This window comes from Paramisgurnus dabryanus, chromosome 6 (genome assembly GCF_030506205.2).
Source record: "Paramisgurnus dabryanus chromosome 6, PD_genome_1.1, whole genome shotgun sequence".
Lineage (NCBI taxonomy): Eukaryota > Metazoa > Chordata > Actinopteri > Cypriniformes > Cobitidae > Paramisgurnus > Paramisgurnus dabryanus.
Genome location: NC_133342.1, coordinates 14,539,753 through 14,563,985, shown reverse-complemented (window position 1 = coordinate 14,563,985; position 24,233 = coordinate 14,539,753). Strand labels below are relative to the sequence as shown.

Here is a 24,233-nt window from a genome sequence, read left to right as displayed (position 1 = left end):
GATTTTTGGCATATTTTTCGATTTTATTTTTCATTCAGCACTCCATTAAAATCATAGACAGACTGCAACGTCTTAGCAATAAAATGTTTTTCTGAAAATTAAAGCGAGAGGGTTCTTGACAGACATTAAAGGGAAGGTTAAAGAAAACTGAAGAGAGATCAGTCTGCTAATGCTTAGTGAGGAAGAAAATGAAAGAGGGGGAATTATGGGTAAACAATTGAACTCCTCCCATGTCTCCCCTTGAATTCATACTTCATCCTCCATTGCACTGATGCTTTATTTGGCCCATAACGTTTCTTAAAGTGCTCCCATGTTACGCATCTCTCTAATATTCCTGTCAAAATCACAAAGAGACGATTCCATTGTCCGTCCTTTAGGCTCGATTCGGAATTCTGTCCGAGACTCTCAGCTACGCCGTAAGACTGTGATGGAGATGAAGAAAGAGGGGAACAATAAGTCAGGGAAGGCAGGTGGGAGTATTTGAAGACGAAGATTGAAGAGGTTAAAAGGGATTTAGCCTTTCAGAGAACCCACGCGCAGCTAATAGAAAACACGAAAGATACCGCTCTAATAGAATTAAAATAAACAAAGCGTAAAATTAGCACTAAGCTCCCTTTTGCTTTACGCCTCATTAAACAAAAATAAAAAAGCAGCTGAACATTATTTGTTGTGTTTGTGTGTACAGGACCCCGCTCTTGTCTGGCTACCTGCCTATCTCGTTCAAACCAGCTGAACATCACGTCTGCCTCTTGTTTTTCTCTCTATATCAGAAAGGCTAAAGTTGGAGGTTTATCTGAAAAGGCTGAAACAGAGCGAGATAGCAAAATAAAAGAAAGAGGCGGAGAGAGAAAAGAAGAGCTCGCCCCAGGGAAGAAAGCATTTCCAATAGGAGCAATTTCTGTCATCATAATGCCCGCCTTGACCTCTTTAGGAAACTGTCGAGCTTAGAGCGAAAATGCCACTTTTCCTTGGATGACACTTGTACATGCGCACATATCAACATCTTCACATGTTGAAAGGACAGCTGGTCACCACCATATGTGGTTTAAATGCTGATATCTCTACCAGGCTGGGAATAGTTGATGTAGAAAATTCTGTTATTTATTTATATCACGAACCTGTATTACTTTCTTTCTTCTGAGGCAGGACAACAAAGACATTGTGTCAAAGCTGCTTTTTCCATCCAAAGAAATGAATGGGCACCAAAAATGTCAAGCCATCACATGGTTCATTTTTATGCCCCAGTCTCCATTATTTTCATGGTATAAAAAGAACAGCTTGGACACTCTGAAAGAATATTACACAAAAAAGAAACTCATAAAAGTTTGGGACAACAATAGTACATTTTTTTTTTGGCTTTTCAGTTTCTTTAAACAGGCCCTGCTGGTCCATCTACACCATTGGTTCTCAAACTGGGGGTCCTGAGATGCAGGGTTTCCACAGGTTCTTGAAATCCTTGAAAGTTTGTGAGTAAAGGGGGGGAAATTCAAGGCCCTGAGAAGTTTTTGAAAATATACATACATAGATACAGGTGAATCTATTTTATGCAAGAAGTTTTCTGGAAAAAATCTATATAATTTCCTGTGTAGTGTAAGATAATATCATAAAAATTCTAGACTTTTTAAGCACCTTTGCTAAACTGTTCACTTTAAATGCTTATATCTTCTTTATGCGAATGTTGATTCATACCAAAATGCTGTTTTGCATATTTGTGTTTGACACATGAAAACGTCTCGGGTTACGTATGTAACTGTTGTTCCATGAGAAGGGAACGAGGCGCTGCGTCTCCCTTGCCATACTCCCTGCATCCCTGTAACGCCACTTTGTCAATATTTCAGATAGCGATATACTTTCTGGCTCCCGCGTCACCCTATCTTTGTTGTTAAGCCTCACCATTGGTTGAATTTGATATACACATTCAGACGCACTTACCCCTGGAGGCGTCCCCAGAGTGTCACCGCAGTGACGCAGCGTGAGTTCCCTCGAAAAGGAACTGTAACAATGGATCTTAAAAGGTAACGCAATGTAACCTTGTTCTCACTTGAAATGTGTCCCCACATTAAGTCCTTGAAATTGAGGGTATTGGACCTGGAAAGTCCTTGAAATGTCCTTGAATTTGAAGTTAACTAAGATGTGGGAACCCTGGAGATGGTGCCAGGGGGCCCCAGTTTTATGACATTTTTTTATGACAATTTTTTAAATAAATAATTTATCATAAGGTCTGTGCAATTAAATCTCAGGAAAATAAGGCTACTAACCAACAGCACTACATTGTATAATTAAATATGTTTTGTTTAATTCAAATATTAAGTTTTGAAATGTTTTATGTCATAAATTTCCTTTTGGGTGGGCCACGAAGGGATGCACCATATACGAGGGGGGCCGCATGCCGAAGAAGTTTGAGAAGGACTGATCTAGACAAACCGGTATAAACTAGTATGCTGATCATTTCAGCATGGACATGTACAACCCATCCCTTTCTCAGACATAGTGACCTCCTTCACTTGACCTTTCCACGCTTTCCGTTAATGTTGCTCTGAATTACAAAATATGCAATGACAAAATGAAGGCTATTATAAAAATGAAAGGTAGTGAAGCTTCTTGCAGACATAAAAAGAGACCTTTGGTTCCAGACAAAGAGAACAGCCTAAGGCAAAAAATATAAGAGGTCAGTACGTTCGAGTGAATAGGTCAGTCGGGTCCCTTTTTGGTAAGCTGGGTCATGCCTGCCGCTTTCTGTAAAGCTACCCCGCGACCTCTCTCTCATTTTATTTCCACATCGGTCAGACGGTGCTCGCTTCTGTCTGCCGAGTCTCTCTCGCTCCTCTCTCTCCCCTGAGGGGTCTTACTTATGTGCCACAGTCCTGCTGAGCTTCAAAAACCCTCCGCTTTGGAAAGTCATTGATTCTTTAAAAGCCCCAAGACACTGTGTCCTTCAGAAAAAAGCGTATAGGTACCAGGGTAAAGAGAAATGTAAAAAATGACTTCCGATTTTTTCAGGCCTTCTGCGTATGAGTTCGGTGGGCGTTTAATATTTTGTCCTCACGCCGCCATAGACCGCATTATTCACTGTTGATAGACCAATCAACACAAAGTGAATATTCACAGGCATTATTTTCCAGACCGAGTGGTGCATGTGTGTGTTTGTGTGGGTTGGTGGGTGGCATGCTGCTCTGATTAAGCGTATGCAGATTGCTGCAAGTCTGTGTTTGTGTGTTTGTGCATCTCTGAGCTGCATTAAGCTACTATGATGGAAGAGCACTGTGCGCATTTAAATATTTAATGTGCTGGCAACAGATCCACATCTGTAATCTTTTGACAGTGACAGTGTTGTACAACCAACTGTCCTTTAAGTGACTGATGTTAAAGCGGCGTTCAAAACCCTAGTTTTTTTTTTCTTCAGAACACTAGTTGCTATGACGCTACATGGCTCTCCAACAGTGCCACCCAGTGGTGCGTCTGCACAAAGTAGTTTGGGGTTTGAGCTTCGTGGGTGACGTTTTCTTGCTGTTTCAAATTAATTTTCAGGATGCAGTGTTGTTCAGTAAAATCGTGTTTGGCTGTGAATTATACACTGGTGTGTGGACATGTTAGTATGGGGTTTTTGTGATGTAAATGTCTGCTCTGCAAAATGGAATATTGGCTCCAACTGGGAAAAATATGTTCAGATATTTTCGTATGTTTTTGCTTTAAACGTCATTCACCTGCTGTGCTGTCCAGACTGTGCTTGTGTTCTTATAGAGAGGAGAGACTGCCAAACAAGATTTTGAAATAAACCTGCTTTTGAGCTTGTTGGGTTAGAAAACAACAAATGAAGAAGGGACACCGAAGAGAGAAGACAGGGAATATAGTGTGTTAGGATATAGTGTGTGAATTGCTAGGATAATCTGGGCTTAACGTTTTGGCAAAGTCTTATTAAAATGAGAGAGCGAGAGAGAGAGTTGAATTTGGATCAGGTCACAGAAAGACAATAATCTGCTATATGGCTTAATTTAAAGCTAAAATAGTTGACTGCGGATCAATTCTAAAGAAAGTCTAGGAAGTAGCACAAGAGAGAAAAAGGTAGAGTCTTGTTATAAACAAGAATGTGAGAGAGAAAGGAGTGTGTAATCTAGGTGTCAGCGCCAGACCTCTGCTTACTAGGAAGGGCATGGAGCATGTGATGGAGTGATGCTGAAAGAGAGAGAGAACGAGAGAGAGAGAGTGATTGAGTACACAAGAGAGAGAGGGACGGGTGATGAGTGTGCGCTCACAGTGTAAGTGACATCTCTCCTCCTCAGACAGATTGTCTCTCTCTGCTTCTAATGGGATCCTGTTAGGAACCTTTTCTCTCCATTTATCCATCCTCCTCTCTTGGCTTCAATCTCTCTTGTCCTCTGCCCGGTCTATTTCTCTCACTCGCTCATTCTCGTTTTTGCGCTTTTCTTGCATACAAATGTCCCTGTTGTGCTTTTATTTCAGTGCTTATGCCCTTCAACCGCCCCTCTACCTACTGAGTAATGACTAATCTTTCTTTCATGACACAGGTGTTGGCTTTTTAACAGAGTGTGCAATACTGTAAGAGTGGGCAATTGTATATGTAAGTATATCAGTGAAATATCAAACCCAATAAGGCCTGGACCAGTTCCAGACTTTGCAAGCCTCAAATCAAAACAGATACTTAGTACCCAGAACAAATCCAGACCTAGAAAGAACCAAACATTTTGAATCAAGACCAGTGCACCCAGAGTGAAACCAAATCCAGAAAGACCTAAACCAATTCCAGACCTCCTAAGTCCTAAATCAGGACCAGTACATAATACATAGAGCAAAACCAGACTCGGTTTGACCCCAACCAATTGCAGACCTCCTGAGTCCCAAATCAAAACAGATACTTAGTACCCAGAACAAATCCATACCTAGAAAGAATCAAACCAATACCAAACCTCTTGAGTGCTTGAATCAAGACCATTGTACCCAGAGGGAAACCAAATCTAGTAAGACCTAAACCAATTCCAGACCTCCTAAGTCCTAAGTCTGACCAATACTTAAAACCCAGAGCAAAATCAGACTCGGTTTGACCCAAACTATTTCCAGACCTTTTGAGTCACAAATCAAGACCAATGCTTAGTACCCAGAGCAGAATCAGATTCAGTAAGACCCAAACCAGTTCCAGACCTACAAAGTCCAAATTCAATGCTTAATACCCAGAGTAAAATCAGACTTTTTATGACCCAAACCAATTGCAGACCTCCTAAATCAGGACCAATACTTAGTACCCAGAGCAGAATCAGATTCAGTAAGACCCAAACCAATTCCAGACCTCCAAAGTCCCAAATCAATACCAATACTTAATTCCCAGAGTAAAATCTGACTTTGGACCCAAATCAATACCAAACAATCCTGGGTCCCAGATTAATACCAATACTTAGAGTGAAGTCAAGACCAATAATTAATACCCGAAGCAAAATCAGACCCAGATCTCCAAACTCCCAAATCCAAACAGATACTTAGTGCCAGGTACAAATCCAGACCTAAAAAGAACCAAACCAATACCAAACAATTCTGAGTCCGAAACCAAGACCAATATTTGACCAATACCCAGAGCAAAGCCAGATTCATCAAGTCCCAAACCAATACCAGACCTCATAAGTCCCAAAATTAGTACCAATACTAAGTACCAAAAGCAAAACCAGACTCAGTATGACCCAAACCAATTGCAGACCTCCTAAGTCCCAAATCAAGACCAATACTTATTACCCAGAGCAAAAACAGATCCAGTAAGACCCAAACCAATTACAGACCTCCAAAGTCCCAAATCAAGACCAAAACTTAATACCTAGAGCAAAACCAGACTCTGTATGACCTAAACCAATTGCAGACCTCCTGAGTCCCAAATCAAGACCAATATTTAATACCAAGAGCAAAATCACTTCCAGCTAGACCCAAATCAATACCAAAGAATCCTGGGTCCCAGATTAATACCAATACTTAGAGTGAAGCCAGATCCAGTAAAACCCAAACCAATTCAGCCCCCAAATCAATACCAGTACTTAATACTCAGAGAAAACCCAGACCCAGTGAGACCCAAAACAATTCCAGCCCTCATGAGTCCCAAATCAGGACCAATACCTAATACGCAGAGCGAAACCAGACCCAGTGAGCCCCAAACTAATACCGACCTCCTGAGTTCCAAATCAAGACCAATACTTAATACTCAGAGCAAAACCAGACTCTGTATGACCCAAACCAATTGCAGACCTCCTGAGTCACAAATCAAGACCAATATTTAATACCAAAAGAAAAATTACACCCACCTAGACCCAAATCAATACCTAACAATCCTTAATTCCAAATCAAGACAAATACTTAGTACCCAGAGCAAAATTAGACTCAGTAAGACCAAACCAATACCTGCCCTCATGAGTCCCAAATCAGGACCAATACTTAATACCCAGAGCGAAACCAGACCCAGTGAGACCAACACTAATACCGACCTCTTGAGTTCCAAATCAAGACCAATAATTAATACCCGAAGCAAAATCAGACCCAGATCTCCAAACTCCCAAATCCAAACAGATACTTAGTGCCAGGTACAAATCCAGACCTAAAAAGAACCAAACCAATACCAAACAATTCTGAGTCCGAAACCAAGACCAATACTTGACCAATACCCAGAGCAAAGCCAGATTCATCAAGTCCCAAACCAATACCAGACCTCATAAGTCCCAAAATTAGTACCAATACTAAGTACCAAAAGCAAAACCAGACTCAGTAAGACCCAGACCAATCCAAGACCTACCTAATCCCAAATCAAAACCAATACTTAATAAACAAAGGGATAACAGACCCAATAAGACCTAAACAATTTTCAGCCTGCTGAGTCCCAATTAAAGACCAATACTTAGTACCCAAAGCAATATCCACCAGTCTTATTAAGACGTAAACCATTAGCAGAAACCCCAAGACCTCAGTACTAGACCTCCTAAGAACCAGACCAATACCAAAACAGCCTGTTGGTAAGGGTAAGTTCTTTTAAAATAGACCAAGATTTTCATTTAAAACATAGGTCGAGGCACTGAGAATAAGGCCATGATTAAGACCAAGGCCACAAGATCAAGACACCTCTAGTATGTGGGCATTTCGGCAGCGACTGGAAGCATGTCAGTTCGACACAGGAAGTGGTACAGATACACAGTTGCCAGATGTCGTCCAGCCAGCCAGCAGTTGAATTTGGCTGATTTTAGCCTGTTCTTTAGTTTCCGCCACAGAACACTTTGAGTGCCCCACTGATCCAATCTCAGTCTGGTCTTACATTAAAGAGTGTGTGAGATTTGTGTGTATGAACACCTGTATGTGTATTATTGTAAGGCGCAGATGAACAGAGCTAATGACAAAAGTGACTCCTACCCACATGGTGCAGATCTCATAACGTGCCAGTCATTTTCGACTTATTCAGCCCCAGTCCAACTTCACTTGCCAAAACCAACCCATTACCTGCTCCTGCTGTGCCAGCGTCCTGCACAACCATTGACTAGTGCCAGATTTAGACCTCATGAGACCTCACAATACAATAAAAGCTGGGCTCTTCTGCTATTACCTATTGCCAACTCATGAAAGTGCTTGATTGCATTTTAAGACGGTAACAATAAAAAAAACTCAACAATTAAAGTGTGGCAGATTATACCATTCTTGGCATACCAAACAGTATGCAGTTCAAATATCACTTATTGTTAGAGCCTAGCGTGTGCCCACACTTGTAATGTTATTGCATCCTTAGGATCAATCATTCAGGTTATACTTGTCATTAATATGCATAACATTCAGTTTTAAGTGATGTATATTAATAAGTATGTTAATATGTTTGAGGTTTTATCAACATGCTGTGATGTTACTAGGCTCATGTTCAAACCGATGTCACACGTCTCTTTGTTTGTGCTGCAGGCGGTGGACTATGAGAGCCGTAGCTCCTACTCTTTCTCAGTGGAGGTTTTGAACCCCATTGTTGACCCTCGATTCCTGCGCCGTGGGCCTTTTAAAGACCGTGCCTCCATCAGAGTTGCTGTGCTGGATGCAGATGAGCCCCCTCGGTTCTCGAGGGCACGATACAGAATGGATGTGTCGGAGAACTGCCCGCCGGCATGCACGGTGGGGAGGGTCAGTGCTGTGGACCCAGACACAGGGCTCACAAACAATATCAGGTAGGTTGCAGCCTTTGATGCAGAGAATGCTGCTGACGAAGAATACATTAAAGGGGGGTTTAAAGCTACAGTATTTCATGCATTTTGTCTTATCAACACATTTTAAGAGTTTGATTCCTTATGCTAAACATAGGCAAAGTGTCGAAAAAGCGGTTGGACGTGTGATTGAGTATTTCTGTGCCGAATGCACAGAGTTTTTTCGAACATTCAAAGATTCATACGTTACAGTCTTGCTTTATTTATTTTATGAGCAATTTCAGTGCAGGAAGTACAGTGGAAGTCCTTATATGGGCACTTACAACCGTGAGGTAAATTTAAGCTTGTTCTGCTTCCTAAACAACCCAGCCTTATGGAAACAATGGATATAGTTTGTTTATCCGAGGTAGCAGCGAAGTTGTGTGTGTATGTGTGTATTTGTTTAATGCTATATTTAGTTGAAATGGGGCAGTCCCAACCAGATCATGAGTCACAGGCTGTAAGTGACACTGCATCATATGTGTTTTATTGGCAATCGGTGCGTAAGTGTATACAATGTAAACAACATGAACATGTAGTGAATCATACTGGAAGTTCTCCAGAGATAGTGGGATAATGTGTTGTGTGTATTGCTTGCTTGTGACTCGCTCCGCCCGCGGTACGCCTTCAGGAGCTTGGGTTTATTCAGAATGAATCAGTACTATATTTAACAATGTGTTTCTAATTTGTGCTACATTTATGATCTGTGAAGTATAATGGGAAAAAAGGCTAAAGTTATTAAATAAAGTTCCTATTAAGTGTTACCAAAAAAATCTATGTTTTTATAGTGGGGTTTTATTGACTGAGAGACTAAAAATAAATACATGCAGACAGAAATATTGGCTGAAATGTTTATATAGTTGCACTCAAGCATTGCCTGAACTGCTAAGTTAAATGGATCTAAATTAAATGGAACTAATTAGATTTGAATAAGCTGACATTACTTATCAATAATTTTGAGTTCTGAATAAAATCTGTACACTATATTTTGAATGAAAATGTTTCATGAGCTTGTTGCAAAGCGTCCTTATATTGCCTTACATGTAAAGGATACATGTGATGCTCCATTAGACCTGCATGTACACTACCAAACATATTGCCAAACATTTTGGGATACCTGCCTTTATATGCCAATGAACCTGAATGATACCCCATTCTTAATCCATAGGGTTTAACTCTTTCCCCGCCATTGACGAGATATCTCGTCAATTAAGAAAAAACGCTTCCCCGCCAATGACGAGATTTTCCGTCTTTCCGCAATACCGCTATTATCCACCAGGTGGCGCCCTTCCACAACTTTTTAAAACCGGAAGTATTGCCCTATGGCAAGCTGCTGCATGTCCGTGTCTGTTTTAAAGATCTCTCTGAATTGGATCTCTATGAAAAGTCCGTCATAAAAATGGAATTATCATTGCTTTTTGCTCAAAATATGGTGTTTTTGCAAAAACCTACCCATATTCAAAAGCTGATTGCAAAAGAACCACTAAAGGTAGGATGAAACGGTTTTTTTTGTTTGAAAGCAGAGGGTCTGTTCTTTCATTTGGTATATTGTATGTTTATATATTTAAAGAAGAACATTTTCTGGAAGGCATTAAACTTTGGTGAAAATCATGAAAAACGCTGGCGCTGGCTGGCAACTTTTTTTAAAAACGCTGGCGGTGAAAGAGTTAATATGGAGTTGGCCCACCATTTGCAGCTATTACAGCTTCAACTCTTCTTGCAAGACTTTCTACAGAGTTTAGGAGTGTGTTATGGGAATTTTTGACCATTATTCTAAAAGCACATTTGTAAGGTCAGACACTGATGTTGGACCTTGCTCATAGTCTCTGTCCTTTCACTGGAAGTGATTGTAACATCTGAATTCAATGATTTGGAAGGGTGTCCCAAAACTTTTGGCAATATAGTGTATTTATTTTCAGTAAATAAATTATCAGGTCACATCATGGCACTGTTTTGCAAAACGAGTGCTAAAAGTACGTTTTTGACACCAAACTTATTTTTGTTGCACGTCTCACACATTGAAAATGCACTGTGAACCTATTTATCAACAGAGTCATTTGCAGTAAAGGCTTTTATGATGCGACAGAGAAACTAATCCATCGTTTTTGAAAAATACATCTGTTGTTTTTGATGTAAGTTATACGTGCAGTGAAAGAAACACAAACATATATTTACTGTTCCTGTAGCTCAGTTGTGTTAGCAGTGCAAAAGGTCATGGGTTCAATTCTCACATATGTGACCCTGAAGCACAAAAGGGTCGTAATACATCATCTGAACGCGGTATAAATAAGCTTTTAATTGATGTATGGTTTAAAGGTGCAGTGTGTAATTTTTAGAAGAATCTCTTGACAGAAATGCAAAATAATAAACAAAACTATATTATCAGTGGTGTATAAAAGACCTTTCATAATGAACCATTTTGTGTTTATTACCTTAGAATGAGACGCTTTTAACTACATATACCGAGGGTCCCCTTACATGGAAGTCGCCATTTTGTGCCGCCATGTTTCTACAGAAACCCTTAATGGACAAACTTTTTTTAACTAAGTTGTCTCCGATGACATGTTTGTCCGGTGGCGTCTACCGTAGCTTCTCTATGTGATTTAAAAAACCAGGGGTAAGCAGTGGACTGAGCCATTGGTCGCAATTCACCAGCACCTCACCACTAGATGTCGCTAAAATTTACACACTGCACCTTTAAAAGTTGGCCATCTTAGGGTGCAAAAATCTAAATATTGAGAAAATTGCCTTTGAAGTTGTCCAAATGAAGTCCTTAGCAACACACATTAATAATGATAAATACATTTTTTATATATTTATGGTAGAGAATTTATAACATATGTTTGCATTAAAAAATTATAATTTTGACCCATACAATGTATTGTTGGCTATTGCTGCAAATAGACCTGTGCTAGTTATGATGTGTTTTGTGGTACAGGATCACATAGGATCCAATGTATAGCTTGCAGTGCACTCCAAGTCACTCTGAATTCATGGCCGTAGCCAGCTAGGAGGTCACAGAGGTTCGGATCTCGATAAATGTTTCATATTAAAAAATAAAATTTGAAGTTCTCTGAATGACTAATTAGTTTTTCAAAACAACTCATATTGTCATCTGCATATAAATTTAAGTATGCTCAGTTTAATGTAGACTGAAGTTGTCATACTCAATTCTAGTCAGAATTTGAGTCTTATACCGCTCCATTGGGCTGTGATTGTGGGGCGTGTTTTAACCAAACCAGGACCAAAAAATGCAACCAGGACAAAAAATGCCTCTGCACGAGTGTGTGACGTATGTTGAAATGGCGTCTGTCCTTTTGCAGCCTGACCTGAACTGCTAGTTATTTCGCTGACTAACATTATGATTGTACTAAGTCTGAGTTAGCGAACGTACATCGACACCTACCATGTTTACAACATTTCATTCATATCAGGACATTGTGAGTTATTTACTAAGTCATACAGTCCGACTATCTCTTACCATTCATAAGTTAGATGAACTTCATCCATGGGCTTCCGAAAAGGAGCTGGCAAAGACCGCTAGTTATATCCATGTTGTCATGTATGCCAAGTTGCCCATTTTTATTGTGTCCCATCTTCTTAGTGACCATCGGAGCCAGCTGATAAAATTTATATTTGTCGAATCCCGTAGGAGGGACGGCAAAAACATTATTCCGATCAACAAATGCCTTGATCTCGTTTCTCTGTTCCTCTTTTAAAATCAATGCGCTGTTGATATCTTCTAGAAGAGACTAGATGGCAGAATATTCACATCTCAAGTCTCCAACGGCAGCCGTCATTGTTGTTAACGGATTCAACACAAGTGTTCTTTGGTGACGTGGTTGATAACATTACTGTTGATCATCAGTCCATCATCATATAAAGCCCTCTCTGACAATTTAATTGGTTCGACCAGCTTTGGTTCGAGCTAGTTGCGCCACAACTGAGCGACACCAGACCGAACTTTCCGACCTGAAGTGTTGTGGGCGGGGCTAAATTTGGCTGGTACCCAGGCTAACTTTCCTGTACATTTTAATGAAAATGATGGAGATTGACTCAAGCTTGCAGAATTTGCAGTGTTGCCGGATCCCATTGTTAAAAATCCTCTTTACAAATAGTGTTTTAGTAATCAATGTCACTTTGGGATATTTATTAAATAAGGATTAAGTGTAGGTTATTGTTAGCAATATCTATGATTTATTTCTGAAAGACAAGGTTTGAACTTACTTTGTTCTTTATGGCCTACTGTTTTTGCTTGTTTTTTGTACAAATATCTGGCAACACTGGGTGACCAGCACCAAAACTTGACAGTTATCAAATAAGGCGCATCATTCAGGGCAGGCTGGTTATTGGTGACAGGATACCACGTTCGGAAAGACAAAAATAGTACTTATCAATTTAGGAGTTAACCTTTAACAAAGTCATCCTGAAAACATTCATAAGAGCACTAAACAAAGTTCTTGTTTATATAATATTGCTTATTAAATTGCAATAATAATAGTATAAACATTGTTGCATGAAAAATAAATAAATAATCCACCATTAGTCAACAATCCCAGTCCGTCCCCCAAAACCGACAGGCAGAGTGTGTACCCAAAGTGTAAAATGACAAAAAAAAAAGGTTAAATGAATTGTCAATTTTCTTAAAAGAAAAATCCAGATAATTTACTCAACACCATGTCATCCAAAATGTTGATGTCTTTCTTTGTTCAGTCGAGAAGAAATTTTGTTTTTTGAGGAAAACATTGCAGGATTTTTCTCATTTTAATGGACTTTAGTAGAGCCCAACATTTAATACTTAACTCAACACTTAACAGTTTTTTTTCAACAGAGTTTCAAAGGACTATAAACAATCCCAAACGAGGCATAAGGGTCTTATCTAGCGATTGTCATTTCTGACAAGAAAAATAACAAATATACACTTTTAAAGCACAACTTCTCGTCTAGGTCCGGTCCACCGTGACCTAACGTAAATGCGTAGTGACGTAGGGAGGTCACGTATTACATATATAAAACGCACATTATTTGTAAACAATAAACTGACACAAAGACATTAATTAGTATCAGTTGACATACAACAACGTAGGAACGGTCCTCTTTCAAGACGCTTGTAAACACTGGGGCGGAGTTTCGCGTTCGTCCTCTGTGACCTCTTGACGTCATGACGTATTGCGTGGGGTCACGCTGACACATCACGACCGGATCTAGACGAAACGTTGTGGTTTAAAAGAGCATATTTTTTATTTTTCTTGTCAAAAATGACAATCGTTTTGCTAGATAAGACCCTTATGCCTCGTTTGGGATCATTTAGGGTCCTTTGAAACTCAGTTGAAAAAAACTGTTAAGTGTTGAGTTAAGTATTAAATGTTGGGCTCTATTAAAGTCCTGCAATGTTTTCCTCAAAAAACATAATTTCTTCTCGACTGAACAAAGAAAGACATCAACATTTTGGATGACATGGTGAGTAAATTATCTGGATTTTTCTTTTAAGAAAATGGAATATTCCTTTAAGACTACATTAGATCCCATCTAAAAACTAAAGTATACTTGAATGTACTAAAACTACACTTAAATACTAGCAAGTACATTTGTAAGTTATATTAAGTTGTAAAGTTATGCTACAACTAATTAAAAGTAAAAATCTATTTTACTTAGTAGACTTAAAATCTATTTTAGTGCAAAACACCCCACCCTGGACCTTTCTAATTTTCAAACCCTGGCTACGGCCATGTCTGGATTATCTGCTAAATATAATGTAAATGAATTCAGGTGATTTATGCAGTTTGTAGCTTGGGTTCTGGTCTGTGTAGATTAATTACCATTTGAATTTAAATGTGATCCCACTTCTCATGTAAATTAGATTACATGACTGTCACGTTATAATTCTCAATGACCCACTCCAGATATCAGTTTTAAAATGTATAGCCATTATTAAATGAAAAATTCTTTGTAGTAACTGAGAAATGGGTTTGTTACAGAAATGTTGTGAGTGTTAAATCTCATTTCATGTCTGCTTTTACAGTACAGCTGATAGCCTTAGAAATTGCTCAAATTAAGGTTACTGCCTTTTGTTTGAAATTGTCTTTATATTAGGAGCTTTGTGATGCCTAACAACACTGTCTAGTTAGGCAGCTCATTAGGGCCTGGAAAAGCGCCATTATGTAACTGATTAACTATTGGTTGTATGGCTCTCTGTTCAACACTTGAATAATATCACAAACATGAGGGTAATTATGTTAGAAAATGTATTTGGTGCTTTCCATATGGAAAAGCTCAATGATATTGATCATACTTCATCCCAATGGTCTGGGGTTGTTTCATTAGTGCCTAGTTAGGGCTTTGAGATTCTCATTTTGCATCTCATTTGTTTCCATTCACTGGGCTTTAAATGAGTGATTTTCTAATAACCAGGTCTTCATCTCCATTTCAACTTTATCTTTTTTTTTCTTCTCTGCCTTATGTCTCCCTCAGGTTCTCCATCGATCCTCAATCGGACCCGGAGGCTCTGTTCCGCATCACCCCAGACACTGGGCTCATCACTACGGCGACCGAGCTGGACCGGGAGCATGAGCAGTGGCATAATATCACCATCATTGCCACACAAAGAGGTAAACATTTGCACAAAACACTTAAAAACCGTCATGGGTTGACGTGATCATCAGTCAACATACAGCACAGTGCTGTTCATTAGGCCAACAATGCCTGGTGAAGTAATTTTGGTCAAACATGATGTAATATAGTAAGGCCTATGGTTAAGCACATATTGTACTGTTTATACTGACAAATTGAGCGTTGGTACTCAACTCAGTATTTGCAAAAAACTTTTCTTTTAAGTTAATTTTACTCATTGTTTTGAATTAGCTGTACGTTTGAAACGATGGACAACATTAATTTGACAAAAGGCCTAAGTTTGAATCCACTTATTATGTATGTGAAGGCTGAAACATAGTGAGACATAACATTTCCATCTATATGTGTAAATGTGACCCTGTCTACAGGCTTAAGTCTTGAGATTTGGAGCATCAAAGTTTGATTTCACGTATTGCTTTCACAATCATTTGAATATTTGGCATGGCCTTACTCAGTCAATATAAAGATATCAAATTTATATTTTCCATGCATGGATTAAACATGGTTTAAATGCAGTACATTGTATCTGCAGCCTTAGAGATTTTAGTTAAAGATCCGTGCTTTGGAAAGTAGGTCTATAAGGAGCTTCAGGGAGGCTGATGGCTATTGTAGGCAACTCTTCTTCCCAATAATGGGAAGCAGTGGGCAGTAATCCACAACATCATGTTGGAGCTCTCCGTGTGTTTATGTGTATGGATGCAGTCCAACATTCGTGTGAAATCTGTCCAAACCACAGGCAGTGTGTGGGAATGCATTCTAACTAGAGAAGAAAGCATCAATTTCATTTCAGACTCACCCATCCATTAGGATTGTCTTCAGGTGCAATCTATACTGTACCGATATACTACGGTGAAAGCTATTTATTTGCCATGACATGCCATTACTTGAGAATTTGAAAAGTGACCTGAAGCTCTGCCCATAAACCTAGGGCCCTATCATACACCTGGCGGCGCAATGCGTGACGCAAGTGTCTTTTGCTAGTTTCAAACCGGCGCAATTATCATTTTCACGTTTAGCACCACGTTGTTTAAAAAGCAAATGCATTTTTGCGCCTATTGGCGTTCTGGTCTGAAAACGAGGTGCATTTTTTGTGCATTGCTATTTTGAGGCAACTAAAATAGACTACGTCATTGACCAACTAAAACCTGGTCTAAAGGCAAAATTCAATGGCGCAATATTGTTTTTGTTATTTATTGCGTTAGTGATATGCGCCTATAAAGAGGACAACAATGCGCGTTTGCTTATCACACACATGGATGCGCAGCATCACACAAACGTTTTTAAATAGAAAAAACTAAAGGATTAATATGTAAAAGATTATTATTGAGTCTCTTGGACATAAATGAGAACCGATAACGAGATGTTAGAAGGCCTAAAGGGCTGTAGCCTGGTTAGTAATTAAATGTTTTTCTTTAAACAAATGCAAATATTGCATTTATTAAAAAAAAATGTAAATGATACCCCACGGATTTATTGTAAATGATGACTTTGTACCCGTGGGTATGGTGAGATGAGAACCTTTTTTAAGTAATGCTTTTCAAAACCCTCACGGCGCTGTCCAAGTGCTGAAACGTTTCGGCTCTCCACACGTTTGTAAATTCTTTATCTCTTGTTTTTATTTTTAAAGCACAAACCTTTTCTTGCATATTTGTAAATTATTCTTTGAGATTACACTGATCATGTAGGCTACTCATACATTTACAGCATTTAAAAGCCTGCTAATTTTACTTCAGTGACAGACAGAAAACGACTTCTAAAGGTTTTAATAAAAAAAAAACTATTTCAATACAAATGAAAACAACACAATTTTTTAACATCAATCTTAAACTGTTGGTCTTTTTCCTCCGCTTAGTTTTTCAGTTTACAAATTCTGCCATCTAAATAGGGACTCAGCATGCCGTGAGTGCAGCTGGTTTTTATAGGGGATGAGAGCTGAGACTTTTTTAATTGGTTTATTGCACGTTATGCCCAAAACACACCCATTGCGAGAACCCTTTTATGTTGTGCGCTTGACGCACAAACCATTTTCCCGTAGTTAAATTAGCAAAAGTTTTATGCCCATTTAGACTGTGCGCTTTAGACCAGTGGTTTTCAAACTGGGGGCCGCGAGATGGTGCCAGGGGGGCCCCAGTTTTATGAAATATATTAATTTATCGTGAATTCTGTGTAATTAAATCTAAAAAAAAAATAAGGCTACTAACCAAAAGCACTATTTTTTGTATAATTTAATGTTTTTTTATTAAAATGTTGAGTTTTAGAACAGTTTTTTGTCACAGATTTTCTTTGGGGGGCCGCGAAGGAATGCACTGTACACAAGGGGGGCCGCAGGCTGAAAAAGTTTGGGAACCACTGCTTTAGACAATGCGCTTAGATTATTAAAATAGGACCCCTTGTGTGCTACCTGCTGTCTGCATAGCCTAAATGTGATGAAACCCCAAAACCGGTCTCTCCACACGTCACACGAAAAGCATTCTGCAGACATTGCTCGCCTCACAATTGAATCACATGGATTCTGGCCATAGCGTGTTGCTAAACTATAAGCACAATACTTGTAGTGTAGCAACTAAACTACCTGTATACATGTTAGAAGCATATCAATACAGAACAAGCAGATATTTTTAAGATATTAAATGTTAAATGAATTAGCAAGATAATAAATGTTAAATGGATTAGAGTCGAACAAAACATACATCATGTCTGACATTTTTAATTTACTTTTTTATTAACATGGTTGGAATGCATTTTGGGATTGGCTTCTCTGTACATTGTAGATGTGATGTTACATTGCAATTCAGCCAAGACAAGGGTGCAACATAATTAAGTTAACTACCATTTAGTGTCAGGAGCGTGTCTGATGCGTCTGAAGGCTGCCTACTGTATGTAGGCAGCTCAATATGTTTTTATGAAAAGATTAACGTGTAAAACATCTCCATTCCTGCTTTTAAAAAATGTTGGGTAGAATATGGACAGACCCAACTGTTGGATTCAAGGTAATCTATGCTGGGTTGTTTCAACCGATGGTTGGGTCAATTTTAAACTTAATTTAAACAAACTGTTGAGTTTGTCTACATTTAACTCAGCTATGGGTTAAAAATGCATAGATTTTTGGGGATTTTTTTTCTCAAACTGTGTGTGTGTGTGTGTGATTTGTATGAATGAATGTATGTGAGTTTATAACTTTAAACACCTGGACAGCGCATGGTTAGTTATATGTCCCGGATACTTGGTTTATATAAGTAAGGGATAATGTATAGGCATCAGGTTGTTATCGCAGAAATCAGCCCTGACAGTGTGATCAGGACCCGATGCCAAGCTTAGTAAACAGCTCTTTACCTCATAAGTTCCAGAAAAAGTTTTTTGTGATTGTTGCGGGCAAAAATCCTTGATTTTGCGGCACGTTTCCTTAAAAAATGCGATGGAATATGCGGGATATTTATGCAATTTATATAATATAAAATTGCGGGAATTTACAAAAACTGCGGGAACTTGCAAAAACTGTTTGCAGATTTTCAGTGATGTTCACGTCACATAATGGGCCCTATCTTGCACCCAGCGCAATTGACTTTGTCAGTGACGCATGTATCATTCGTATTTTTCACCGGCGCACAGCGGGTTTTTCCCTCCACAAACGCACGTCGGCAAACTAGGGAATGAACTTGCGCTCCCTGGGCGGTTCAGCGCAAAAAAGAAGGCGTGTTCCGGCGCAAACCATCCCTGATGCTATTTTCCAGTTTCAAAAAACAATTGCGCCACTGACCAAAAAAAACTAGTCTAAAGTCAGTGGCGCGTTGCGCGTTGTTCATTATGCTATTTTAAGGGCGCACGCTTGACCATAATGTATAGCGTGCACAACGCGCACACACTTTGCTTTTCTAATCTACACAGATGCAACAGCTATTTTTGCAAATCATAAATTGTTACAATAAAAAATATTAACACATGAGATAAGAGAAATCATAGTGGTGAGCATTGTGGTGATAGTTTTCATTTATTGTGTGGCTGCGTTAATAAATTATCATGCAAATAACGATACAAATATTTTCATACGTTTGTTGTGTGGCTGCTTTACGTTTATTTTATGTAAATAATAATTAAAATGTTTTCATAAGAAACCTTAATGTATATGAACTTGATTTGTAAGTGTTCTTTGGGGTTGGACCTTGCTTGCGTTTCTTGGGTCCGATTTCAAAGCCCCCAAACCCTTTCAGCGGTGAGGGTGGATGCAGCGATGTCCTCTGCTGGCGTCAGGTCCTGAGGCAGATCCACCCCCGTTACACGGCGTGCCCGATTTATGCTGGAAAGCTTGGGATTCCCCCGTCTCCTGACATCATTGTAGCGCTTGGCACAACGATAGGGATGCCAGCTGATGAGACAATTGTGGCTTTTTCCTCCCACGCCTGTTTGACCGACGCTGATTTGGGTGGGTTTCTCCCATCCCCATACAAAACAACTTCTCTGTCTTTGACTGCTCTTACAAGAACGTCGGTCCCCTCGGCTGTGAACCGCTCCTGGCGTGCGCCTGGTAAATCCGTCATAATAATAGCAACCCGCCATGGAACTTGCGCCCTTGCGTTTAAAGGGAATGTTGGATAGCGTTCTGATTGGTTTATTTGAGGTTACGCCCAAACCACACCTATGAATAATGAACCTACTTCAGACCAACCCCTTATTGATTTGCGCCTGGCGCAAGAGTTATTTCTCCCACCGGGAAAATACAGTAGCAACAGCGCCAAGATCCACCCACAAAGTCACTTGCGTTTTGCGCTTCACACTTGTGTTTCAGATCGTTACAATAGGGCCCATTGACATCACTTCCTAACATTACCATGGCAATAGGGGACATGGCTGCGCTTGTGTGAAGTAAATGCAACATTTTTTAACTTTGATATATGTGATTTTTGCTATATTTTGTGCACGGAAATCTGCAATTTATGCTGCAAAAGTGCGTCGTATCTGAAAAAAGGTGGCCCCCGCAAAAATATGCGGACTTTGACTGATTATGCGTTGAATCATGCAATCACATAATCAAAATTTTCTGAAGGGACTGATAAGTTAGGTAAGGAGCATTAAATATTGATTTGAAATATTTTATTTGCTCGTTTAAAAAAAAAAATTGGTATTAAGATAAGACATTCAGATGTCATGAACACACTATTTGGTTTAATCATTTGAAAATATAATACCGGATATGTTATTAAAAACATTTATATTTAATTTCGTGTAATATTAAACTGTACCTGTCAAATTGTTTGCAGCATGCAGGTTAACGTGTGTGTTTTGAGCGGTTGTTATCTGAAAAGAACAAACCTTGGAATGACGCGACTGGCCAATCAGAATCTAGCATTTTAGAGAGCCGTGTAATAAGTATGTATATGGAATATTGTATGTATAACTTAATACATTTTAAAATAGTATTTAGCGCTTGTTGCTGGCTGCTAATAATAGCCTTTATAAATGTTTTTGTAATTTATATCACACTGGAAAAAACGTCTTTCTTACTAGATTTTTTGTTTTGTTTTCAGCAGAAATATCTAAAATTCTTAAATCAAGATACATTTTCTTGATAAGCAAAATTAAGAAAATAAGTCTAGTTTTATACTAAAAATATAATATTAAGTGAATTTGTGCTTAAAATAAGCAAAAAATTTCTGCCAATGGGATAATACATTTTTTCTTGAATTAGTTGTTAAAGAACAAAGTAAATTTATTTGAAGATTCATTTTTTACCCCATTGTCAGATTTTTTTATTTTTTTGCTTGTTTAAGCACAAATTCACTTTTTTATTTATTTTTGTTCTAAAAAGTAGATTTATTTTCATAGGTTATTTTGCTCATCAAGAAAATGCATCTTAATTTTAAATTGTTTAGATATTTGTACTGAAAACAAGATAAAAATACTATGTAAGAAAGTTTTTTTTTTTTTTTTTTGCAGTGCAGTTCCCACTTTTTCCATCTGAAAGAGCTTTAGTGTGTTTTGTGACTTTCTCTTCTCTCTCAGATAATCCCAACCAGGTGTCCAGAGTGGTGGTCGCCATAGAAACACTGGACTTAAATGACAATGCTCCAGAGCTGGACAGGCAGTACAACACAGCCATGTGTGACTCCGCCTCCACCGGACAGGTAAGAGAACAAAAGGTTTATGAGATGTGTGATTTGGCAACTCTTTACATTCTGGAGACTATTAAAGTTATACCTGCTGTCTTCATTTGTTACAAAACTGTGCACGATGTGCACTAATGAGAGTCCTACCGTTAAGCGATGCAATTAAGTAATTGTCACAGACGAATTATGGGTGATTAATTACCTATCAAGACTTCGGCCCTTCAGACTCACTGACTAATGCTCTTTGTGTTTTTATGAGTTCGGTGCTGCATGCACTTTTTGGGGTGCAATCTCATTTCTTTGTGCACATCTGTGAATGTGTCCGTTTATACACACCGCTTGTTGATTGATTAGTTTTGCCTCTGCCCTGCAGCTGAATCACTGCTGTTCCCACTTAAAGGATTCTGCTCGCATCTTTATTTTCTCCATAGATATCTTTTAAAATCTGCTCATCCTTTTCCGTCTGTCGTCGTGCTTACGTTTCTCTCATTTATTTTGAGCGCTTGTCTTTTCCAGGTTTATGTGGTTTTTGCCCGACTTATGTTTTCTCTGTCATTCTTAATTAGGTGGTCCCCATCTGTTTATTGTGCACCGGTTTGTGTCTGTTTTTTCACATCCACATCATTATGTTTTATTTAACGGCTCAGCATGAAGTGTTTTAGGTGGGTGTGAAAGGTGCTCTGACAGTTCCTGGTTCGTGCTATGCCATGATTGCATCTAATGGTAGATTGTGTCACTACACCTACTGGCTGCAAGTTTAAATCCATGATTTAAATCTTGGATACAAATTCATGTTTTTTAAAGTCATTACAAAAAAGAAGCTTCTGTCTGGACCTAACTATAAGCTGTCATGATTGTGCTATTGAGTACTTAATCGCAGGTTTTCATTCTGTGTTTCACTCTATAATGAGTGTACTGTAAAAATGACTACCTACATATTTCCTTACAGTACCTTACTTAATATAGTTGCACTTACTCAGTTAGTGAAAAGGTTGAAACTGCAGCTTGGAGATCACCAAATGGAGGTGGGAAACACGGAAACACGGGTGTGGTAGCCCCAATGGGAGTGGCTTCCTTCTATTGATGGATAGACAGGACATGCCTACACTGCAAAAAATTACTTTCTTACTTAGTATTTTTGTCTTGTTTTCAGTACAAATATCTAAAAATTCTTCAATCAAGATGTTTTTCTTGATGAGCAAAATGACATAAAAAATAATTCTAGTTAATTTGTGGATAAAACAAGCAAACAAAATCTGCCAATATGGTAAGCAAATTTTACTTGAATTTAGTGTTTAAGAAAAATTTTCAAGATTTATTTTGCTTACCCCATTTTTCAAGAAAAACATTTCTTAGTAGTTTTGTCTTGTTTTCATTAAAAATATCTAAAAATTCTTAAATTAAGATGCTGTTTCCTTGTGAGCAAAACGACCCAAGAAATAAGTCTAGTTTCTAGACCAAAAATATCAAATTTAAGTGATTTTGTGCATAAAACAAGCAAAAAATCTGCTAATGGGGTAAGCAAATTTTACTTGAATTTTTCTTGAATTTAGTGCTTAAGAAACATTTTCAAGATTTTTTTTTGCTTATCCCATTGGGTTGTTTTGCTCATCAGGAAAAACTATCTTAATTAAAGAATTTTTAGATATTTTTACTGAAAACAAGACAAAAATACTAAGAATTTTTTTTCTTGAAAATAATTTTTTGCAGTGTAACCAAAAACGTAACCATAACCCTACACCTCAGAAATGATTTTCAAGAAAATCTTTTCTAAGTATTTTTGTCTTGTTTTCAGTAAAAATATCTAAAAATTCTTTAATTAAGATGCTTTTTTTGATGAGCAAGACAACCTAAAAAATAAGTCTAGTTTCTAGACCAAAAATATAAAATTTAAGTGATTTTATGCATAAAACAAGCAAAAAAATCTTTCAATGGGGTAAGCAAATTTAACTTGAATTTAGTGTTTCAGAAAAATGTTTAAGATTTTTTTTCGACCCCATTGGACGATTTTTTTGCTTGTTTTATGCACAAAATTACTTAAATTTTATATTTTTGGTCTAAAAACTAGACTTATTTTCTTGGTCATTTTGCTCATCAGGAAAAAGCATCTTAATTTAAGAATTTTTTAATATTTTTACTGAAAACAATACAAAAATACTAAGAATTTTTTTCTTGAAAATCAGTTTTTGCAGTGTAACCAAAAACGAAACCCTAACCCTACACTGCAAAAATAATTTTCAAGAAAAAAAATCTCAGTATTTTTGTCTTGTTTTCAGTAAAAATATCTAAAAATTCTTAAATCAAGATGTTTTTCTTGATGAGCAAAATGACATAAAAAATAATTCTAGTTAATTTGTGGATAAAACAAACAAAAAAAATCTGCTTATGGGGTAAGCAAATTTTTCTTGAATTTTTCTTGAATGTATTGTTCAAGATTTTTTTTGCTTACCCCATTGGCAGATTGTTTTGCTTGTTTTATTCACAAAATCACTTAAATTTTATATTTTTGGTCTACAAACTAGACTTATTTTCTTGGGTCGTTTTGCTCATCAAGAAAAAGCATCTTAATTTAAGAATTTTTTGATATTTTTACTGAGAACAAGACACAAATAGTAAGGAAAGTTTTTCTTGAAAATAATTTTTTGCAGTGTACCCGCTTCATATTGGAGGCACTACAATGTTGTTTATGCCCCGCCCACATTCGGAGAAATCCAGTCTGCATATCTACTTGCAATTGGTGACAATTGCATTACAAGCGTAAAGGTCGTGGGTTTGATTCTAAGGGAAATCAAATACTAATAAAATGTTTACACTGAATGCCCTGTAGGTCATTGTGCATAAAAGCCTAAATTTAATTTCATAAGAAGCTTGCATAACTTCCTACTGCGAGTCACATTGGTTTGGTGTCTCTCATGACTTAGCAAACTATGTGACTTTACAGTCTTGACGCAGCATTGAAAACCGAGGAGTAAAAACTATGTATAACTCCCTGTATCACATAGCTTGGTTTAGTTTTGAGGGTGGAGGAGCATTGCTGAAGGAGGCCCAGAGTGTGTGATTATTTCTAGACTAACTAGATCTCCAGAGTCAGTGCTTGAGTTTTAGAGCACATGCTAAGCTTGGTCTATGTTTGGGTATTCCCCAAGGCTTGCTACTCGGTCAGAGGTAATTATTGTTTGAGAGGTTTGTGGGCTAATCAGTCTCCAGTCACCTATTTGCAGAGGTGCCAGCGAGGTTAATGCTGATATCCCAGATTAAAACGTGGATCGGGTTTCTTTAAATGAATTTCTTCTCTCTGCACCCTTCA

General features: G+C 38.1%; 1 protein-coding gene across 2 annotated transcripts in view; it reads left to right on the top strand.

Annotated features, from left to right (window-relative positions):
* Positions 1-24,233, top strand: part of cdh24b (cadherin 24, type 2b) — a 192,877-nt gene that overhangs the window by 156,179 nt on the left and 12,465 nt on the right. For both annotated transcript variants that reach the window (XM_065267495.2, XM_065267504.1), the window contains exons 8-10: positions 7,924-8,180; positions 14,667-14,803; positions 20,823-20,944. In XM_065267495.2, the coding sequence (XP_065123567.1) occupies positions 7,924-8,180; positions 14,667-14,803; positions 20,823-20,944 (516 nt within the window). The remainder of the gene's footprint in view (positions 1-7,923; positions 8,181-14,666; positions 14,804-20,822; positions 20,945-24,233) is intronic.